The 17,563-nt window shown below is 39.0% G+C and overlaps 7 protein-coding genes across 16 annotated transcripts; 4 read left to right on the top strand and 3 right to left on the bottom strand.

Annotated features, from left to right (window-relative positions):
• Window positions 1-46: 46 nt before the first annotated feature.
• LOC135789624 (cytosolic non-specific dipeptidase-like) lies at window positions 47-1,889 on the bottom strand. Its single transcript, XM_065299542.1, has 2 exons — window positions 819-1,889; window positions 47-763 (listed from the first exon to the last, which is right to left on the bottom strand). Exons 1-2 carry the CDS (start codon window positions 1,745-1,747, stop codon window positions 208-210), a joined length of 1,485 nt encoding a protein of 494 aa, XP_065155614.1. The 5' UTR covers window positions 1,748-1,889; the 3' UTR covers window positions 47-207.
• Window positions 1,890-4,806: 2,917 nt separating this feature from the next.
• Window positions 4,807-6,187, bottom strand: LOC135803835 (peroxiredoxin-2-like). Of its 2 annotated transcripts, XM_065317545.1 has the most exons (6): window positions 6,110-6,187; window positions 5,981-6,051; window positions 5,816-5,906; window positions 5,587-5,728; window positions 5,122-5,492; window positions 4,807-5,052 (listed from the first exon to the last, which is right to left on the bottom strand). In XM_065317545.1, exons 2-6 carry the CDS (start codon window positions 6,011-6,013, stop codon window positions 4,958-4,960), a joined length of 732 nt encoding a protein of 243 aa, XP_065173617.1. In that variant the 5' UTR covers window positions 6,014-6,051; window positions 6,110-6,187; the 3' UTR covers window positions 4,807-4,957. The 2 variants fall into 2 exon arrangements, with proteins under 2 accessions (XP_065173617.1, XP_065173618.1); XM_065317546.1 differs by lacking the exon at window positions 6,110-6,187 and having other exon boundaries at window positions 5,981-6,103.
• A 203-nt stretch (window positions 6,188-6,390) lies between these two features.
• Window positions 6,391-8,972, top strand: LOC135803834 (E3 ubiquitin-protein ligase rififylin). Of its 2 annotated transcripts, XM_065317544.1 has the most exons (6): window positions 6,391-6,567; window positions 6,628-7,076; window positions 7,136-7,266; window positions 7,335-7,837; window positions 7,889-8,099; window positions 8,171-8,972. In XM_065317544.1, the coding sequence occupies exons 2-6, from the start codon at window positions 6,970-6,972 to the stop codon at window positions 8,344-8,346; spliced, it is 1,128 nt and encodes a 375-aa protein (XP_065173616.1). In that variant the 5' UTR covers window positions 6,391-6,567; window positions 6,628-6,969; the 3' UTR covers window positions 8,347-8,972. The 2 variants fall into 2 exon arrangements, with proteins under 2 accessions (XP_065173616.1, XP_065173615.1); XM_065317543.1 differs by having other exon boundaries at window positions 6,391-7,076.
• Window positions 8,973-9,107: 135 nt separating this feature from the next.
• On the top strand, window positions 9,108-10,435 carry LOC135803832 (E3 ubiquitin-protein ligase MARCHF3-like). The gene is made up of 2 exons (XM_065317541.1): window positions 9,108-9,841; window positions 9,907-10,435. Exons 1-2 carry the CDS (start codon window positions 9,108-9,110, stop codon window positions 10,346-10,348), a joined length of 1,176 nt encoding a protein of 391 aa, XP_065173613.1. The 3' UTR covers window positions 10,349-10,435.
• Window positions 10,436-10,674: 239 nt separating this feature from the next.
• Window positions 10,675-12,301, top strand: LOC135789745 (serine/arginine-rich splicing factor 3-like). Of its 3 annotated transcripts, none has more exons than XM_065299729.1 (6): window positions 10,675-10,787; window positions 10,931-11,129; window positions 11,199-11,343; window positions 11,430-11,652; window positions 11,725-11,934; window positions 11,999-12,301. In XM_065299729.1, exons 2-6 carry the CDS (start codon window positions 10,934-10,936, stop codon window positions 12,032-12,034), a joined length of 810 nt encoding a protein of 269 aa, XP_065155801.1. In that variant the 5' UTR covers window positions 10,675-10,787; window positions 10,931-10,933; the 3' UTR covers window positions 12,035-12,301. The 3 variants fall into 3 exon arrangements, with proteins under 3 accessions (XP_065155801.1, XP_065155798.1, XP_065155799.1); XM_065299726.1 differs by having other exon boundaries at window positions 11,427-11,652; XM_065299727.1 differs by lacking the exon at window positions 10,675-10,787 and adding an exon at window positions 10,837-10,855 and having other exon boundaries at window positions 11,427-11,652.
• On the bottom strand, window positions 12,203-14,436 carry LOC135789744 (ester hydrolase C11orf54 homolog). Of its 2 annotated transcripts, XM_065299725.1 has the most exons (6): window positions 14,297-14,436; window positions 13,449-13,571; window positions 13,300-13,398; window positions 13,068-13,243; window positions 12,566-13,003; window positions 12,203-12,504 (listed from the first exon to the last, which is right to left on the bottom strand). In XM_065299725.1, exons 2-6 carry the CDS (start codon window positions 13,522-13,524, stop codon window positions 12,328-12,330), a joined length of 966 nt encoding a protein of 321 aa, XP_065155797.1. In that variant the 5' UTR covers window positions 13,525-13,571; window positions 14,297-14,436; the 3' UTR covers window positions 12,203-12,327. The 2 variants fall into 2 exon arrangements, with proteins under 2 accessions (XP_065155797.1, XP_065155796.1); XM_065299724.1 differs by lacking the exon at window positions 14,297-14,436 and having other exon boundaries at window positions 13,449-13,731.
• LOC135789747 (serine/arginine-rich splicing factor 7-like) lies at window positions 13,958-17,555 on the top strand. Of its 5 annotated transcripts, XR_010547647.1 has the most exons (5): window positions 13,958-14,136; window positions 14,568-14,769; window positions 14,828-15,020; window positions 15,257-15,679; window positions 16,354-16,495. XR_010547647.1 is itself a non-coding variant. In XM_065299739.1 (4 exons), exons 2-4 carry the CDS (start codon window positions 14,571-14,573, stop codon window positions 15,282-15,284), a joined length of 420 nt encoding a protein of 139 aa, XP_065155811.1. In that variant the 5' UTR covers window positions 13,958-14,136; window positions 14,568-14,570; the 3' UTR covers window positions 15,285-16,497. The 5 variants fall into 5 exon arrangements, 4 of the variants coding, with proteins under 4 accessions (XP_065155811.1, XP_065155808.1, XP_065155810.1 ...); XM_065299739.1 differs by having other exon boundaries at window positions 15,257-16,497; XM_065299736.1 differs by lacking the exon at window positions 15,257-15,679 and having other exon boundaries at window positions 13,965-14,136; window positions 16,354-17,555.
• The last annotated feature ends 8 nt before the right edge of the window (window positions 17,556-17,563 follow it).

The following is a 17,563-nucleotide window of genomic DNA, read 5'->3' as shown; positions in this document are numbered from 1 at the left end:
GCTGCGCGCCGGGCCATTCACTTAATTAACTAATTAAAAACATTAATAAAACGAATGACGTATAATTATTTCGATAATAATACAATCGTAGCAATTACACTCCGCACGCAATCCCCATCTCTGCTATCTCTCATTCCGCCCACCTTAACAGCACTTGTTTCCAATAAATATACGAATAAATTGTAAATTCACGCAAAATTTCGCTCGTTACTTTGAACCATCAGACAGTAAACGTACTTGAAACAAATACGCCGCAATCAACTTGATGCTTTCATACAAGTTTTTCAATTGAATGTGCTCATTATCTTCACCGCCAGAACTGCCTTTGACAGACAATGGCAAAATCAAAATGTTACGCTCCAACATCTCCAGAATATTCAAATTTTTCAGGTCTTTATCATCACGTATCATGTTCGGATCTTCTTTGTATATTTGTATGGTAGCACGACGTGCAGCTTCGTAATTCAACGAGTGACAATCTTCAACAAATGGTTTTGTATCAGTTGTATATTCAACTTCAACCGTGTTCTTTAATTTCAACGTCTGCGCCAGATTAAGAATGTAATTCTTTAATAATTCAGCAATTAACTTCGGTATTTGCTTCGGAACAATCTTAAGTATTATATGTCGTTTTATTTTTGTAGTGTCACGTTTATCACATGTGCAGCGCTCTACTTTATCGACAAAAATGGTTGGTTTACGCCAGTAGTGCATTAAAAGCTTAGATTTTGACCAGTTTTGCCTCTCTGGAGGTAATTGTTTCCTTAAAAACATTAAAAAACAATTAAAACTGTTAAAAACAATAAAATTTAACTCACTTCATCTCTTCAAAGTTAATATTAATCGATTCATACAAATTTTCTTCATCCGGTGTAATTTGGGTTACATACTTATCATAGAGTGGTATTGTCACCACGTCACCATTACAAATCCTCGACACAATCTCTTCCATTGTAACTTCTGGATCTTCTCCTGAATTCGCCACAGTTGTGACATATAAATCAACATGAACGATACCAATCACTCCGTATGTAATACACGGATATTTATCATTCAACCATTCGGAGTCATTCACGACCACATAATCAATATCATGTAAAAATATCTGTTTCTGTGTCATTAGGAAATCCTTGAGTCCAATACTGCGATTAAAATAGTTGGTTTCGATTATAAACTTGACCGTAACCGGAAGTGGGACTTTTGCTTGAATAAAAGCATTGATTACTTCAATCCAGCAGAGTAACGGACCTTTCCCTAGCACTACACCATTACCGTAAACTTCTTTACCGACTTCGACAGCTTCCCATGGATTCGTCTTCCATTTTGATATGCACGGATCACGCACATCTACATTGCAATAAACACAAACTGTGATATCACTACTGCCTCGTACAGTTGCCAAAGTAACAGGCGGAAGTTTAATCTTTTGATTGCCAACTTTATGACACCCAATGTCAAATGATTCATACTTTGCGCCGAGTTTACGCATCCATTTCTCTATATGATCCTTCATACGGACCATTTCTTTGACACACTCTGCATTCGGCCATATTGTGCGAATTTTTATAAACTCTTGAAGGTCACTCAAGATTTGCTTGCGATTGGAATCAACGTGTTGAAGGATTTTATGCAACGCCGGCTGGATTTTAATCTTTTTACTGATTACTCTTGCGTAGTAGTCGCCATACTCAGCGTTTGACGTGTGTGTCTCACTGTGTTCAGTCCTGTACGCATGCGGAAACACCATCTTGTTGTTTATTCTTTGTGTAAAAATGGAAATCGTATGATATAATCGGTGTAAAAATAAGTGAATATGTATAGGTATGCGATGAACACATACTCTATCATTGCTTCATGACGAAACAAATTGTTATCTGTCAAATTAAAACAAAATGCATGGTGATACGTGTTTGTTTCACAGCGTGCTTGCGCGAAAAACGCGATCCTGATTTAAGGCACTGCACACATACAATGCGAAGACCTTTATTTGACGTTTAGTAGGAAGTCGGTGTCTCGTTTTCCCGTTTCCCAAGCGCTGGTAACTGTATTGTGGGACGTTTACGTCTCCCTTTTGGTTTTTAGCGAAACACAGCGTTCGCTTCGTGTCTCTTTCGGGGTGCGTCGATATTTCTCCTTTACTTTTACTCCACGATATTTTATTTTCAACGGATTTCCGAGCGATTTTTCTCGTATTTTTATTTACTGATGTTTTCCTAAGTTTGCGTTTTACTTGGCAGTTTCTTGAGGGCGCGAATTCCTCCGAGGGTGAGAATCGTAAACACACCTTTCACAATTAACCACTCGCCGGCGGCAACAAATAAAAAAACAAGCACAATGTATCTCAACATTGGATTACTGCTTTCAATACTAGGCCACAAATATCTACCCGGAAGTCAGCCAATGAGAATTGTCGAATTGGCTTCCATTTCATGTACGGAATTATTTGCCTGATATATGGTGCTTTGCCAATGCCGGGAGTCGCTTTAACGGTCATGTCAATGTTTTAGCCGTGCTGGCTGCAGCCACCGCCGTCTCCGTGTGTGACAGCAGGGATAATCCATCACGATTTACGACGCATTGCCGCACGATTTACAGCTCGCTATTGACACATCGGATACGTGTACTTGTACATTCGGCAAAATGGCGTCGGTGTGTGTGTGTGTAAAATGTCCGAAAGGTGCGAGAAATAATAAATATAAATACATTCGGGCGCCGTTTTTTATTGCCTCTTTTAAAAGTTGTAAAATTTATATGACGAACATTGGACATTGTGCACATCGAACCGCGGATTCCAGCCGGAGATAATATGAGCTGCCAAATCCATTGCCTGCCCACCTAAAAGCAGGAAGTCAGCGTATTGACTGTGTATCACGCGTTTTAGTGCATTTCAACCTCGATTTGTTCGTTTTTCCATTTTTTTCATGATGTTTTACGACTACGACGGAATAACTTTTCAAAAAAGAGTCCGGCAAACAAAAGCCCAGTAATGACTGTTTATTTGGCATAACTTTTCATATACACCGGTGTAGAAATGCACAAATAAACAAAAAATTGGTTATGTATGTAATTGCAGGTTATGTTCAATACATACATGCGTTTTATAGGTTATAATGTATAAAACATCAAAATAAGATCGAAAATTTAGATTGGTATGATTTTAAGAACGATATCGCAGCTAAAAAGGCATAAGGTCGATATAAAAATGGATAATAACCGCATACAAATACGAAATTCGAATATTAGGGGATTGATATTGATATATCACGGGTGGCTTTACTCGTGTTTGATTGGTGCGCTCGTGGCATACTCGTAGTGATGCATTTTGCGTGTTCGAGCCGGATGTATCGAGAAGGGTGAGGGGGCGGTCGCGGGCCGCAGTGGCGCGCCCGACGATGAACGGAAAACGCACGTCGGCAACGTTCCCGAAAATGGATGTATAGACGTGCGGCTTGGGCACGTTTAGACACACATTCGTATAGAACCACCGCTGCCGCCACCGCTACCACCGGCGGAGGTGGCCCTTCTCGCCACCCCGGCGAGGCGACTGGCAGCGCTGATTAATTTATTGGCCACCAGGGGGGAACGTTGGCGCGGATGCGGTCGAGCACATCTCACTTCGCAGCGTTTGTGATGGTTACTCTAATGGCGGAAACGGAAACTGCCCACCAACACTCACCAAAAACATTCGCAATTAATCTGCTATCAAAGCGCTTAAATTGATAACCATTAATATATCAATACTGATTTTTTTATTTCTATATTTTTAGTTAAAAATTTAATATTAGCGGTGTTTTGTTCCCGATAAATTACACGCAAACAAAACATGCTTATACGCTGAGCGAAAGTTGTTGTATCATAGATAATCAAAGATTAATTAAAAACTTTTCAAGCGGGACGCATACGCGGCTGATATTTTATGTAAACGTAAACCTATAAACATATACGCTAATAGAAATTCAAGTATATCACGACAGCGAATCGGCGCAGTCAGAGTGGAAAGGAGAGACGTTTTAAAGTTTTAGTTAAAATGAGCTATATAAACGGCGCCGGCAGCGACGGCGAGTGTAGCAAAATTGCACCAAAGCTCTTTCGAGAGAAAGAGGAGCTCAGCGTGGGGCGGCTGCCGACTTTCGCGCTGACAGTGGAAAGTTATTAACGGTAAAGGTAAAACGGCGCCGCCGTGCGCCTGCAAACTGCAAACCACGAAATAATATGGCGGAGTTTAGCCCGACGCCGCGTCCCGCGGGAGCCATTCCCGGCGCGGAATTGTAATGCATTTTCCTTATATAGTGTTTTTTATTATCGTCTATCGTGCGACACCGTGCGCGGCGACAATCTCGAATATCGCACGTGAGGGAGGCCTTTCTCATAATATTGCTGCGCGCCGCTGCGAGTGTATAAACTGCGCTTCGTTGCCGCCGCTTGGCGGAGGGTGTGCAATCACAATTTTCGCCAACTTTCACGCTGCGTCTTCTCGCGCGACAAATAAGAAAGGCGAGCGCACGCAAATCGCGAGAGATGCCGTGGAGACTTGAATGAGTTGCAGGGAGTGAGGCGAGGGGGGATGAAACGTGGCAGGCAGAAGGTCGCTATCAAAGAATGATGATAAAAAGACTGGTTGGTTGTGCGAAGCAGTTAAAAGGCAAATAAAATAAGTTTTTGTACAGCTAGCGCCACCTGTGAACCATATTAGGAACTACTCACGTTTGCTGCTCTTCAAGGACATCATGACGAAATATTGCGTCTGTCACTCTACAAAATAATAAATAAATAGAATAACAAATAAACTCTTTACAGAAGACTGAATTCATGTACTTAGAATGTTAATTTATTGGTAAACATTTGGATTTATTAATCTAGAAATATTGTACCATTTTTACTGACCAACAGAACCTTCCATGTATCAAAAACAAAACAAATTTACTAATGAATACAAAACATTACCATTTAATATCTTCTAATTCCTTTTATTGGCGGCTGAAAAATATTCTTGCGCTTCTTTAGGATTTGGTTTAATTGTCAAATCGCCGGCTTTCCAGTTAGCGGGGCAAACTATATTTAAAAAAAAACAAAGTTGTTAAAATTAATATTATTAAATGTTATTAATCTGTAAACATTTACCTTCGCCGTGTTCTTCATAAAATTTAATTGCTTCGACTAATCGAAGGGTTTCAGTAACTGATCGGCCGACTGGCAAATCATTAACTTGCATGATTCGCAACACACCTTTCGGATCAATGATAAAGAGACCTCGCAAAGCGATGCCTTCATTTTCTAGCAAGACGTTGTAGTCTCGTGCGATTGTTTTGTTCAAGTCGGAAAGTAGTGGATATTGTAGTTTTCCGAGCCCGCCTTTATCACGCGGGGTGTTCATCCAACCCAAGTGAGTGTAGTGTGAATCTACTGATACTCCAATCAATTGAACGCCCAATTTTTTGAAATCTTCAACGCGCTCATTGAAAGCAATCAATTCAGTTGGACACACAAAAGTGCTGAAAATAATTCATCATAATTTTCAGACCTTTTTAGTGTGAAATACATGTCTTTAGAGATAATTTTGTGTCTTATTGTACTAAAAATGCTTACAAATCCAATGGATAGAAAAATAAAACCACATATTGGCCTTTAAAATCAGTCAAGGAAATCTCCTTGAAATCATCACCAAAAGCAGCCATTCCCTTGAATGGTGGTGCTGGTTGTTGAACCCTTGGAGCATTCAACATTGTTCCTAGCAAGTTAATAATATAAAAGTTTTCAAATGCATTTAAATCTGTGTTTTTTATGGATAATCATGCATAATAGATAATTCATATACCTGTTTGAATCATTCGAACATGATTCTTAATCATACTAGTTGATGTAACTTGTTGTGACCTCAAAGCATTCACACTGAGGACCTTTGGTACCTGAAATTATGTTTCATGTTAGATATTAAATAACTGTTACATATTTCTATTATATTCAAGGTTTCAACACTTACTTGTCTAATAATGTTAGATATTAAAGATGCCATCGTGATTAAGTCTTTAGTTTGGGGATTGGGTAATATTCCTGTACAGAATAAATTAATAATAGTAGGATTACAACAAATTGTTGAATAAAATCGAACCAAAATTGAAGTCCTTGAAGCGCACGCACGGCGAACCACTTGATTAATAAACCTTCAGGTTATACTTTGACATAGGCAACTCTATAGACACCATATTTACAGTGTTGACTTAAAATAATCTTTTTAAAATGTGTTTTTACTTCATTTTTAAATGACTACTGCTGTTATTTAGTTTAATTTAAGCAACAGTTATTTATGTATAATAATATACATTCAATCAAACTAGCATCAAAAACATGACATGTCTAGATAGAATTATTTCTTGACCCAGTACAATATTTGCATATTCCATCAAATTCACCCTTGAAACGTCTGCTATCATCTGTCTTCAATATGTTCTTTGTTACACTCTCGTAAATCTAATGATTTCGTCTCATGCTCGCCACTACGTTTGGGTGTTACATTTACCAGCAGTTTGATTACAGTCAGAGTACGAGTACGTAGAGTGCAGAGCAAATGTAAGCAAATTCGACACGGTTTACTTTAATTGCAATGTCAGTTCGGTTCGTAATTACTAGGCTACACAGAAGTCAACACGTTCTGCATTTTCTCCTCGCTCGCAGAAACCTAACGACATGGATCTGATTGCTCCATTGTGACAAACACAAAACATGAAATCAGCGACCGATCGGACAGAGGTTTTTATCCGTTTTATCGAATTTTCATCCACACATCAAATTAATTAACCTTTGCACCGTCGTTTAACTACTCCCCCGTGAAATCTGCTAGTAATGTACTGATAAAGGTGTATCAAGTTTTATATCTGGTAAGAGGTTCGGAATACTTCATCAGTGATTCATTTGTTTCTGGATCGAGTAACAAACATTAAAACAATCGAAAAGTTAAATTATTGTTATAAAATGCCTTGTGGTAAGTGTGGTGCTGATTTCACAGTGTTTCTTTGGAAAATCAAATGTTATGAGTGTGAGGAAAACTATTGCTCCAAATGTCTAAACAAAATTGATGGGTTTGTAAACCAATTATTATAGAAACCAAACATTATCCATAAATATGTTACTTTTACAGTGATACATTTTGTGAAACATGTGCAGTCCTCATCAAAAGACCTCCAGTTCGAACAAAATTAATGGAATTAAAGTCAAAAGATCTTCAAAGCTATCTGAACAAGCATAATGTATCAACTAGAGGAATAGTAGGCAAGTATCTCTCTATATTTGTTCAATAAATATGAATTTAATGTTACATTTTTGTATATTTGTTATAGAAAAACAAGAACTGGTTGAATTGTTTTATAAATCTCCGATTCCGCCGAAAGACAAGCGAAAACACAAGCGCTTCAATTGTAATTTCTCCGGATCGGTACCAAATCTCGCACAAAGATCCCAAACGTATCTAAATAATCTGCGTACTTCTGCGGAGACGGCGTTTAATTCGCGTAACTGGGCACCTGGAGGCACACACGGTTCTAATGGCAACAATGGCCATGGTCATTCAGCGCAAAGCACTCCAATTCGTACCCCGCAAGCAACGTCTCCGAATAGACCTAATCCTGGTACTTTCAATACCTCAAATACTACGTTTACCACATTTACGATAAACAATGATCCACCTCATGTGTTTTCCACGACTACATCAAGCGGAATGGGTGGTGGTAGTGTTAATTCCAGTGCGGGAACGTCAAATTCAAGTTATGGGACAACTCCTAATACAACGACTCATAATACTGCAACGTCCACTCCGCAACCACCACCGAATGCACCATCTGCAGTAACTTTTTGTAATTTTTTGTTAGAAACGCAGTAAATTTAATTTTTTTAGGAACAACCGGAGTCTAGCCCACAAGTACCTAAAAAATATCCGAAACTTTCCGATTTTCAGTCTCCGGATGATTTTAATGACTTGTCAGTGAAACAGTTGAAGGAATTGTTGAGTTTAAACCGTGTGGACTACAAGGGGTGTGTAGAGAAAGCCGAATTACTCGAACGTGCTAGTCGTTTATGGATAGATTCAAATATACGGAAAGAAGAAGGTAGATTATAACAAATTTGTAAAAATTCTAATTTTTTAACTTAAACTTTTGGAATATTTTGCTTATTTTAGGTGATACTGACGGTAACATGGATGAAGCTTGTAAAATCTGCATGGATGCACCATTAGACTGCGTCCTGCTAGAGTGTGGCCACATGGCGACTTGTATTGATTGCGGCAAACGACTTGCAGAGTGTCCCATCTGCAGGCAGTACGTGACGAGAGTTGTACGAACATTCAAAGCATAAGACAATATATATCTAAAAGAAATAATAAATTAATTCAATGTTCAAATTATATTCATGCGCGAATAGAAAGCGAAAACGTTGATGTGATTGCAGTCACTGTTTCTTTGAGACTAATTATTATTAAATAGCTGTGAATGTTGAGAAAAACACTAGAACTAAAATACTTCTTTTAAGATTTGAAATATCTCAGTATTTAGTGTTTTTATTGCAACATTCAATAAATCACACATACATTCGTACATAACTAAGCTATTTGGGAAAATATAACAAATATATTTATTTTCTATCAATTGACAACACAGATATTGACATTTATTGCGTGTGAAACAAATTATTCACGTTTTTATCAATAATTTCTCATTTTGTAACGAATTATTATACATGTTTGATTGATTATGGCCGATTTGTTGTGACAGCAGTATCAGAATTAACTTGCTTATGTTTAATCACTGTATAGATTAGTTAGGATGAGTTTTATTCAGTAATATCTAATGAGAATCGGCGGAAGGCAGATAAATCTAAAAGTTGTGATATGTGTTGGAATATTAGTTGTTATTATTTGATGTATTTTATGATAAAACCTGTGATTCTGATTAAAGTTTCCAGAGAATTGAATTGAACAAAAACACACACGTATAATCATAATTTTAAATTCGAAATGTCATAGTTACATTCCTAAATTTTCAATCATGACATTGCAATGAATAGATACGAAAGAAGTCGGTTTCGAAACATAAACGTTTCGATATTGCAATTGAATTATGCGGAGGCAATCGAAGATTGATGAAGATAATGCCGGGCACTCGAAACAGAAAGATATTCTTGTGTCGATTATCCTCACGGAGTCGACTAGTAGTTTGCTGAGTTTGGATGTACCCAATTTAGAAGATTGTGCACACGTGGAGCAATCTTCGTGTTTCATAAGGCCTCTTTCTAGCAATGAAATTTCTAAACGATCATCGTTGTTTTCTTACATTTTCGGCTTCGGACAAGATCGTTTTAAAGATGATGAAGATATCACGACTGAATTCGCCTTCTTTTCGGATCATTTCAACGCTGAAAGTGCGAGTAATGTTGATGTAACTGAAGATAATAATAATGAAGAAGATGGTGATTGGTATCCTGATGATAATACGTTTTTATCTGATGATGAAATCATTGAACCGATGGAGAGAAACTTACAACTTGCGCGTGTATATATGAAACCACTAGTAAATGCAAAAACAATCGTGCATGGGAATAAATTCTCGTTTGAAGATAATGAAATAGTTGTGAATCTTATTAATCAGGATGAGGATAATACTTCAGTGAGTTCAGATCTTATATGTCGTATATGCCACGGTGGTGAGAGTGCAGGAGATTTATTAAGACCATGTAGATGTCGTGGAACCATCGCTTTGGTGCACATTGATTGTTTGGAACATTGGCTGCGTGAATCTGCGAATAGTCATTGCGAGCTGTGCAAACATCACTTTCGAATTGTACGCCAACCTAGGTAAACGCAATCAAGACAAATAATACATCACAAAATATTAATATGAATTGTTTTATGATGATTAGGTATGGATTACTATGGTCTGTATTCGTGTATCTTTCGGATCCGGGTGAAAACTTGAGAGATGTTGTACTGGACCTGCTCGCGTTTATTTTTTACACGCCATCGGCCATCATAACGACTTATATGCTGATGGTGATCTGTGAAAACATGGCGAAAGCACACATTAATCGTACGCGGAATCTCTCAGCACATTTGGTTGCATTTTGCGCGATTTTTGGCATGGCTGCCATTGATTTTACGTATTCATCGTGGTTGATACTAACGTTTCAACGGCATATGATTTCTTGGCGTAGCTGGTATCGCAACAACAGCTATTTGAGGCTTATTCTTCCGGAACATAAGAGAAAGAGTTACACGAAGAAAAATAAAGTGCAGGGAAAATCAGCTGGTAGCAGTAGAAATCCTGATGATTCCAATGCATTCGGTGGTTTAAGCACTGAATAAATACCACGGGTCTTTCCTGCCTCTGATGAACTCGTATAATTTTTATTGCAATATATTTTCTAATATATCAATATATATTAAATGAAGGATAGAGGTGTTTGAATTGGTTTAGTATTTTTTAAACATTTGTTATCGGAGTGCGCAAAATTCAAAAATTTTAAAAAAATTTGTGAAGGGTTATTTGGAATGCATGGAAACAAAGTAGATGTTATTTTTAAAAAGTAGTGCTTTGAATAGTGAACGTTTTGCGATATTAATTTAATTTAAAAAAATGACCTTGGAACATCAATTCAAAAGTTTTAAAAGAACTCGTGACTGATCGTTTGGAAACCGTGCCAACGACGAAGATGTATGCGCATGCGCGTGAATTTCTGCTGGACGTTACAGAACCCAGCCAATAATTTTTCACTTTTTGTTCGAGCTGCGCATATTACGAGGGGTGAGTATTACGCATTCCAACAGTTGTTTGTTTTGATTTTCAAATTAAAGAAGTGACCTTCGACACTTGTTGGTAGACCTTGATTATCTTCCGTCCACTCGCATTCAGCACTCTGATTTACCTAATTCTAAGTTGTGATTTAGAAAATGGCACGCGTCTTTAACGAGAACGACTGCAAAGTGTACGTTGGAAATTTGGGCAACTGTGGCGATGACGAAGAATTATATTATGCATTCAGTCAAATTGGTGAAGTGTGCGACGTATTTGTGCCACGAAATCGTGGTTATGCATTCGTTGAATATTACGATCCCAGAGATGCGATTGATGCAGTTCGATTCCTCGGTAAATATTATTCTTTGTGTCATGAAACACGAGTTAGTAATTTGTGTGTTTTGTTTCCTGTTATTACAGATAATCAGTTAATTTGCAATCGTTGGGTTAGAGTGGAGAAGTACAAGGAAAAAAATATTCCCGATCCGAACGCGTATGTTGTATGTACATTTTGCGGTCATTTTGGGCATCAAAACTGCAATCCTAACAGGCGCACCGGTCGTCGGTATGCAACCAATCTTTTATTTGTAAACTCCCACTTGTGACATGCCTCAACTTTTGCTTGTCAACTTGTTTTTATTATTTAAGTAGACGGGCTCGTGCACGTAATCCTGCTCAACCTTCACAAGTTGCACCTCAACGTATCTCTAGTGGTCCAGTGTTTTATTGCCATGGCCCTATTACTGTATCCAATCAATCTGCTGCAAGTGGTAGCAGATCTTCAAGTGCTGGATGCTCAAATGTAAACAATGCTGCCCCTACACGTAAACCAAATAATGCATCATCATCTTCAGCACTGTCACAGCAACAAGCAGTAAGTTGATCACTTAAAAGCATAAAGTTTTCTGGTTTAAATTTGTGATCCCTGTTTTTTTTTTAATTTAAGCATAAACCAACAGCTCAACCAAAGAAGAATATAATTTACAAGAATCTTTCTGGATTTAAGTCTCCAGAAGATTTTATGAAATTGTCCGTGGCTAAACTCAAAGAACTTTTAACTGCAAACTCCGTTGACTACACGGGATTCTTGAAAAGGCTGAATTCATTGAACATGCAATTGATTTATGGATTCATTTCAACCTTCAAAAAGACCATGGTAAAAATAACCTTCATGAAACAGATTTAACATGGTTTGATGTTCGTATTTTCATTCTTTGCAGGTAAACAAGAAGCGAAAGCTTCTTCTTCAAAAGTAGACAATTCGGACAATGATCTGTGCAAAATCTGCATGGACGCTCCACTCGACTGCGTCCTGCTAGAATGTGGCCACGTAGTCACCTGCTATAAATGCAGTGACCGCCTTGCTGAGTGTCCCATCTGCAGGAAACTCGTGACTAGAGTTGTTAAAACTTACAGGTCTTAAATGTGCCATATTTGATTTTATATATTGATACACTTTACGTAAACATATTCAGATGAGAACATGTATTTTTGATGTAATGTTTAAACAGATGTTATGAGAATATACCTAACGATGTTCTTAAAAAAACTAATCTTTGCCGAAACCAGCCGACTGCGGGGGTTTATCCACGCGGATTATTTCATCAGCCAAGTTAAAGAAACCTAGGTATTCCACAACATCTGGAGTTGTATCGATGTGGTAATGTCCAGCTTGACCATGATGAGAGTACAAATGAAAATGTTGTACTCTTAGGTCAATATCACCCTGAAAAGCACAAAAACAAACATTTACAATAACAGAATTAAATCTATATTAAATAACTCACATATTCAGTGGTTACAAGCGTGCCCACTGATATTAACGGTGCCGACATATTGAAAAACTGCAGCCATTCATTAAGTGCATCATCAGTTTGGAGTGGAACCGATGAAAAGTCAGGCATGACGTGCGTCTTAGCTTTTCCTTCTTTTAGAAGGAACGTACCACCAAGTCCGACTGGTGTTTCTGGTCCGTAATAATCGGCTAAAGATGTTCGAATACTCGCGATGAAGTCCATACTACCAATTCGTTTAGTCGCATGGACTTTCAAAACTTTACCGGGTTTACCTTCTGATACATGCAAATTACCCAACAATCCGAAGTTAGTTGCATCGATCGGAATTGTTTTCTGGATGGGATTCGGTGGATCCGATGCATTTACACGTGAAAGTTTTGAATCCTGAACGGTTATTTTACCATCTTGCACATTTAAATTATATATTCCCTAATAATAATAATAATTAATTATAGATAATTAATGTTTTATAGGAGGCGAATATAAAACTTACTTCACAATTAGTTTTCTCGTGATCAAATGGCCCTGCACCTGCACCAATAATAAAAGCAGGATTTATTTGTGCCGCTTTTGCCACGTCTGTTATGTCATACAATTTTGTACGATTCACAAGTGGTAGTAGATAAGCTGGACCACCAACTTCTACAAGTTTAGATTTTCCGCCTAAACCTACAAGCAAATATTAAGTAATTTATACTTTTAAACAAGATAAAAGAGCAAATTACCTGGACTAGCCAACGTAAATGGCTCTTTCGTGAGATCTGGACAATCAACCACAGCGACATCAACATGTTCGAAGTGACTTCGTAATCCGTCGGTTAAAACTAACGAAATGAATAGAATACAACTCAAATTTTTGAATTTGAAACTTTACCTTTGACAACTTCGTCTAATACTGGAACAACCAAAGGTTTCCTCTGAACAGGGACGTCCTCAAGGTGCAAAACCATGTTTTCTGCGTGTTTTGTGCGAACTGCGTCGATGAGTGAGCATACAACTATTAAAACCAATAAAATGAGTTTAAAGTAAATAGAAGATATGCCAGACAACTTAGAAATACACATTTTACGCAGGCACGCAGCGTATAAATGCACCAAAAACTTATCTATCTATCTTAATGCGACACTTTCGTTTCAATGGCTTGCAATAAATATTGAACTCTTCGAAATTATTAGATAAGCGCCTATTGACTATTAATTTATTCTAACATAAACATATTTACGATCACATGCATGTTGAGTGTATGCAGAGTGATTGGCATTGAACTAATTTCTATTTTATTAATAACTTTGCCTTAAATTCCGGTTTTTATATGGTTTATTGAGCGTTTGGCGATTCAAAACAAGCGGCGCTCGAACAAACAAATGCGCGCTCCTTCTAGCGTTGATTTTTCGTACTACGAAGGACGCCGTCGCTCGACTCGCGCGTCCTCCATATTGCTGTTTCATGTTGTAATTTGTGTGTCGCCTCGTGATGCATTTTGTGAAATAATTGTTGTTGGTGACCTGCTGTACGCATCGACCTGCAACGAATCGTTCCTTCCTTGACGACGCAACACATAGGTACGTAAAATTGGCTCGTGCTTGGCGTAAAATACGTGTACCGGTGGAATTTGTGATTGGGTGTTGCTCGGCACCCTACGACCGCGGATCAATAATGCCTCTGCGACATGGCAGAGCATAGTTTGATATCATTTTATTGAAAGGCAAGAGTGTTACTTACGCTAATTAGCGTTTTGTCCTAGCGACGTGCAGATTGCGCCGACAGTGGATACAATAAAACGTAAATATCAGTAGGCGGCTTGAAATTAGTGACCTTGTAACCGATTTATGTACGTATGATACGTATACGCAACCAATAAGCTGACGACTTTCGTTATCGCAGGAGTTGAGAGTGAAATTATTACTCCGACTTTCAACTTTTGTTTCTAAACAAACAAGCCATGAAATCGCTGTTTCCATGGCAATGCTTAAATAATTGACTTGTGTTTCAGAAAATGTCGCGTTACGGCTCCGACTGTAAGGTATATGTGGGTGATTTGGGCAACAACGCCTCCAAGCAGGAGTTAGAAGATGCCTTCAGCTATTACGGACCGCTGCGCAATGTGTGGGTGGCGAGGAACCCGCCAGGTTTTGCATTCGTTGAATTCGAAGATGCTCGCGATGCCGAAGATGCGATACGCGGCTTAGGTAAAGGCAATTTTATCCACTGGTCTTGAAAGCAATATTCTTACTGATTGCAAGGCTGTTACAGATGGACGCACAATTTGCGGACGCCGTGCGCGTGTGGAGATGTCAAATGGTAAAACTGGCGCGGGGCGCTTCAGAGGGCCGCCCCCGCGTTCACGTGGACGCCCCTTCCATCCCGATGACAGGTGTTACGAATGCGGGGATCGTGGGCATTATGCACGCGACTGCAACCGCTATAAGCGCGGCGGAAGACGCAGGTATGAACGGTTCTCAGCCGATTGCATAATCTTCAGCCGACTTCTCAATTTTCTTTATTTAATTTTTTGATTCTATTCGTTGATTTTATTTGAAATTATTTGCGAAACACGTTCATATCGCGTCAAGTTCAGTAACAATAATTGTGTCAAAATTGTAGCAACATGCAAACAATTCAAATGAAAGCTTGCGGTTTGATGAAGTATTGTGGCTGACACACAGTGATGCCATGTTATAGGTATAGTCTGTGGCCGATAGTCAGGTAACGAACGAACGAGTCGAGAGCACGAGAGCGCGCTCGATGAGAAACATGATCTGAATCGCACGCACGCACGGCGCACGCAGTGAGACGAATTCGTTCACTTCCGGCGCTCGCAGCTCGCAATCGCCAGTCGACCCGCCGCCGCCGCCGCGACGCTCTCAGAGAGTGCCGCCGCCGCCTCGGCCCGCTCGCTCGCTGCGCACAGAGCCCTGCCGCAACCTCGTAGTAGACCTACCTCGAACCTCCTCTGTCAGTATGCTCCGGCGGTGAACACACACCCTCTGCTCAGTTCAATTCGAATCGTTTGTGTCGGGCGTTTGATTCTATTGCTACCATTATGCCTACCCAACAATGATCGATCACGACACAGCGCTGACTGACTCGCTCGCAGACCAAATGGTAAAATGTATTTCTAAATATCTTATATCTTTAACCACATTTGATATTATATACATTCGATTTCATTCAATTGGTATATTGCGTTGTTTTTTTCAAATCAAAGAGAAAAGACAAAGACTACTAATCTGGTGTATGAAGCACGCACACACTCTTAATTTGTGTTGAGTCAATTATTCTAAAACAAAATACAATACCAAAGACAATGAAACGAAAAACCGAAATTTTGCATTTTACACACCGATACACGAGCGCCGATCGTCCAATCTGCAATGAATCGAATCAAGTCAAGTCGTTGAGCGATGGAATGAGCGTCTACGAGGTCTACCTACCAGTCTACAAAACGAAAATGGCGTTCGGTTCCACTTGGTTGCTTATCGAACCGAACGGCAATTCCGTTTTTGGCTTGCTGCAAGTCGTGAAGAGAGATCAAGCGTCGAGCCTCGACCACGATAATAGAGACGTTATTTTAGTTCTTGTGCATTTCAAGTATTTATTAGTTCACTACTACTTTTAACATACGTACTCATCTTGTAAGCAGTTTCACAATCAAACATCATATCTTATGGTTTTTGCATTGACTGCAATAATTAGCAGAGAAACAATACAAATAAAAGAAATGTTTGGGCAGACACTGACAAGATAAACGTTTAACGCATCTCCAACTGTGTTCACAGGTCTCGCAGCCGTTCCAGGAGCAGGTCACGGGATCGCCGCAGTCGTTCGCGCAGCGCGTCCAGGTCCAGAAGCAGGAGTCGCAATCGCAGTCGCTCTCGCAGCGCCGCCTCGAATAAGCGCAGCCGCTCGCGTAGCAATGATCGCAACTCGCGTTCACGGTCACGCAGTCGTTCTGCGGTGAAGCAGAACGGCGGCACAGGGGGCGGTGGCGGTGGACAGGATTAAATGACTAACTTTTATCGTAACTGAGCGTCACAACTCAAGTAACAAATTAATCTAGTTTAACAAAACACTACATGAAAGTGCGTACAAGACAAAGCAGATTTCTTCAAAAGTAGTAGTATATAAAGATTAGAACACGGCGACTTCGATTAATGTTAGTTTCTCGTAAATGTATTCGCATCGCTTTATAGTTCTTAATTAATATTAATTTTCTATGAATTTCTAAGACAAACCAACAAAAAACACTAATTGTGTGATCGTAGAGTAAATGCGTGTCTGATACAAGTGCTCTTTTGATTGATTAAGTTGAAGAACAAATTAGTATTCTGCCAACACGTCGAAACTATTTTATAACTTGACTGTCCCTCTTTTATTTGTCGTAATAAATGTGTGTAATCGTTTCCCTTCATTTAGGCGTGCTACTAAAGCGTTCGAAATTCGTTTGTATGACGGGATACCAAAATAAGTTGTATTTATTTATATGTATGTACATTAGAGAATATGAATCGAAATGTTGCAACTACTTGATTGTCAGAATTTAAATGAGTATTGAAGGGGAGTAAGTCATTATGATACGGACAAGCGAGAGCTATAAGATTTTGATAACAGCCGCAGGATCTCATTTTGTGCAATTGTAGAGAATTACAAACGGCCATAAATGACCACACGCTATTTTATATTACAGAAAATCTAGCTCTCCGTATATTAATAGTCGTTGAAAATATACGTAGCGATAGCGGGTTTCAGAACGAGAGGTGTGCGATTTGAAGGTATAGATGTGAACTGTCTGAAGAGGCATGTCACACTGTATGAAGCCAATATTATGCTGGTGAGATTACTGTGTGGTGCATTTCATGTAGTATAGAATTCATGAAGATATGGTTAGTTCAGACTGACAGTTGAGGATGGTTGAGATGCGCGGCTTTGCAGTAGCATCTATGTAATTTGTATTTTACAATATAACCATTTCTGTAATCTATATATGTT

The sequence above is a fragment of the Atheta coriaria genome, unplaced genomic scaffold (assembly GCF_025399875.1).
Source record: "Atheta coriaria isolate IRGN ID8LTWV9N9 unplaced genomic scaffold, Caltech_Dcor_3.1 hic_scaffold_3_pilon, whole genome shotgun sequence".
Lineage (NCBI taxonomy): Eukaryota > Metazoa > Arthropoda > Insecta > Coleoptera > Staphylinidae > Dalotia > Dalotia coriaria.
Note: the sequence above shows the minus strand (reverse complement) of the source record. Positions and strands in the feature narration are given on the sequence as shown.

Excerpts from the sequence above, each read along its gene's own strand:
- LOC135789745 (XM_065299726.1), top strand. The coding sequence starts at position 10,934 with ATGGCACGCGTCTTTAACGAGAACGACTGCAAAGTGTACGTTGGAAAT. Across the intron at positions 11,344-11,426 it reads AACAGGCGCACCGGTCGTCG|TAGACGGGCTCGTGCACGTA; the intron begins GTATGCAACCAA and ends TTATTATTTAAG. Across the intron at positions 11,935-11,998 it reads CAACCTTCAAAAAGACCATG|GTAAACAAGAAGCGAAAGCT; the intron begins GTAAAAATAACC and ends CATTCTTTGCAG.
- LOC135803832 (XM_065317541.1), top strand. The coding sequence starts at position 9,108 with ATGCGGAGGCAATCGAAGATTGATGAAGATAATGCCGGGCACTCGAAA. Across the intron at positions 9,842-9,906 it reads CGAATTGTACGCCAACCTAG|GTATGGATTACTATGGTCTG; the intron begins GTAAACGCAATC and ends TATGATGATTAG.
- LOC135789744 (XM_065299724.1), bottom strand. The coding sequence starts at position 13,638 with ATGTGTATTTCTAAGTTGTCTGGCATATCTTCTATTTACTTTAAACTC. Across the intron at positions 13,244-13,299 it reads ATTTACGTTGGCTAGTCCAG|GTTTAGGCGGAAAATCTAAA; the intron begins GTAATTTGCTCT and ends ATTTGCTTGTAG. Across the intron at positions 12,505-12,565 it reads CGCTTGTAACCACTGAATAT|GGTGATATTGACCTAAGAGT; the intron begins GTGAGTTATTTA and ends TGTGCTTTTCAG.
- LOC135803835 (XM_065317545.1), bottom strand. The coding sequence starts at position 6,013 with ATGGCATCTTTAATATCTAACATTATTAGACAA. Across the intron at positions 5,907-5,980 it reads TATCTAACATTATTAGACAA|GTACCAAAGGTCCTCAGTGT; the intron begins GTAAGTGTTGAA and ends ACATAATTTCAG. Across the intron at positions 5,493-5,586 it reads TTTTTCTATCCATTGGATTT|CACTTTTGTGTGTCCAACTG; the intron begins GTAAGCATTTTT and ends AATTATTTTCAG.
- LOC135789624 (XM_065299542.1), bottom strand. The coding sequence starts at position 1,747 with ATGGTGTTTCCGCATGCGTACAGGACTGAACACAGTGAGACACACACG. Across the intron at positions 764-818 it reads ATTAACTTTGAAGAGATGAA|GAAACAATTACCTCCAGAGA; the intron begins GTGAGTTAAATT and ends AATGTTTTTAAG.
- LOC135803834 (XM_065317544.1), top strand. The coding sequence starts at position 6,970 with ATGCCTTGTGGTAAGTGTGGTGCTGATTTCACAGTGTTTCTTTGGAAA. Across the intron at positions 7,077-7,135 it reads TGTCTAAACAAAATTGATGG|TGATACATTTTGTGAAACAT; the intron begins GTTTGTAAACCA and ends TTACTTTTACAG. Across the intron at positions 7,838-7,888 it reads CACCGAATGCACCATCTGCA|GAACAACCGGAGTCTAGCCC; the intron begins GTAACTTTTTGT and ends TAATTTTTTTAG.
- LOC135789747 (XM_065299736.1), top strand. The coding sequence starts at position 14,571 with ATGTCGCGTTACGGCTCCGACTGTAAGGTATATGTGGGTGATTTGGGC. Across the intron at positions 14,770-14,827 it reads GATACGCGGCTTAGGTAAAG|ATGGACGCACAATTTGCGGA; the intron begins GCAATTTTATCC and ends AGGCTGTTACAG. Across the intron at positions 15,021-16,353 it reads AAGCGCGGCGGAAGACGCAG|GTCTCGCAGCCGTTCCAGGA; the intron begins GTATGAACGGTT and ends CTGTGTTCACAG.